The sequence below is a fragment of the Chelon labrosus genome, assembly GCF_963514085.1.
Source record: "Chelon labrosus genome assembly, chromosome: 12".
Taxonomy (NCBI): domain Eukaryota; kingdom Metazoa; phylum Chordata; class Actinopteri; order Mugiliformes; family Mugilidae; genus Chelon; species Chelon labrosus.
The window spans coordinates 10,344,690-10,346,261 of record NC_140345.1 but is presented as its reverse complement, the minus strand read 5'-3'; the positions used below and the strand labels follow the sequence as shown (position 1 = coordinate 10,346,261).

At 39.0% G+C, this 1,572-nt stretch overlaps 1 protein-coding gene across 1 annotated transcript; it reads left to right on the top strand.

Annotated features, from left to right (window-relative positions):
- Positions 1 to 675: 675 nt before the first annotated feature.
- Positions 676 to 1,236, top strand: LOC311496591 (protein S100-A5-like). The gene is made up of 2 exons (XM_084556478.1): positions 676 to 938; positions 1,063 to 1,236. Exons 1-2 carry the CDS (start codon positions 807 to 809, stop codon positions 1,219 to 1,221), a joined length of 291 nt encoding a protein of 96 aa, XP_084412604.1. The 5' UTR covers positions 676 to 806; the 3' UTR covers positions 1,222 to 1,236.
- Positions 1,237 to 1,572: the final 336 nt, after the last annotated feature.

The following is a 1,572-nucleotide window of genomic DNA, read 5'->3' as shown; positions in this document are numbered from 1 at the left end:
ACCATGATTTTACATTGTACAAGCTGGTATCGATAGATGGTTGCAAAACATGAATAAATAGTGTTTCTCTCATTATCCTGTAACGTGTCTGTTCATTTCTCTAATATGTGTTTATAAGAAGTATATACAGACTCAAGATTAACATTTTTAAACTGACTCACGTCATATTTCTATACAATAGACTGCACCTTGCAGTTTGTCAATGAAAAGAAGGATTCCCCCTCCTTACATTGTCAACTCAACCTGCTAAAAAAAACATATCAATGTACACACAGTCACACATATATATATATGACCATGAGTAATGTTTCACTACACAAACAAATGCTAATAATCTATTTATGGCACAAAAGGACTGGTCAAGCTGGTTTAAAGGGAGTGGGGGACGTTGCGAGGGCATGAATCAGCACTAGTTCTTTGTACTTGTATGTAGCCATGCATATCGGACCATGCCAGTCTCTTATAAAAAGGCACATTCTCCTCAACTGGACATTAGTCTTATCAGGGACCAAACTACTGACACAGACGTGATCACTTTGCACCTGGTAAACGGGAACTCTAAGGTGAGTACTGATGGAAATAAAGCTGTGCAGGGAGGGAGTTTTGCTTTAGTAAAGATAGAAGCTGGAACATTTTACGATACTGACCATGACAAGTTTAGAAAAGGCTGCTACATAGACTGTAATTAACAGCATTTGTCTGTAATTTCAGTTTGTCCTTATTCTGTGTGATTTAAAGCATTTCAAGCATGTGCTCCTCTTTGTATTACTGAAAATCAGTATCAATCTTTGTCTCCAGCTGCCACTATGGGTCGTATGGAAGATGTCATTAAGAACATGGTGGATATGTTCATTGAGTATGCAGATGGGGATGGCAACTTAAGCAAGGAAGAACTGAAGAAGATGATGGAGACAGAAATCAGCAACCCAGAGATCAAAGTAAGATAGATGCAGTTATATGCATGCACATCCACGTGAAACACACGCACTAAATATCCTGCTTCATTTATTTCCAGTCATTTCATGTTTTGTTAACCCATAACTGCAATATTGTGTTGCCCAGGATAAGATGTGCAAAGCTAACCATGACAAGATCTTGAAGAGGCTGGATAGGAACCGTGATGGAGAGCTCAACTTCAAGGAGTTTTGCATGTGTGTGGGTTTCATGGCCAAATGCGCCTACCACAAGAAGACAGGCAAGGGTGACGAAGATGAGTCCTAAACTGAAGATTGAATAGAAGTGTGGAAACCTATGGAAAATTACCAACAAGGTGCAAACATTTTTTTTCAAAGCATGGGTCCTGGAATACTTGATGAGAATAAATAAAAAACGTTGAAGTTGGATTTGATCTGGTCTTCTTTGTCTGTTCCTGACAATCAGTGTCAAAAATGAATTTCCACTATGCAGGGATCATATGACTGCACCTCAGGTGGGAATAAAGAAACACCACACCCAGGTATAGTCATTTCCTCCATTGTAAGAAGCTGCACAGGTAGCTGTGCTTTGTGGGTGTCCTGTCTTTCTTAAAATCATCATCTATGGTATCCATGTTAATTTCACATGTTTCATCTT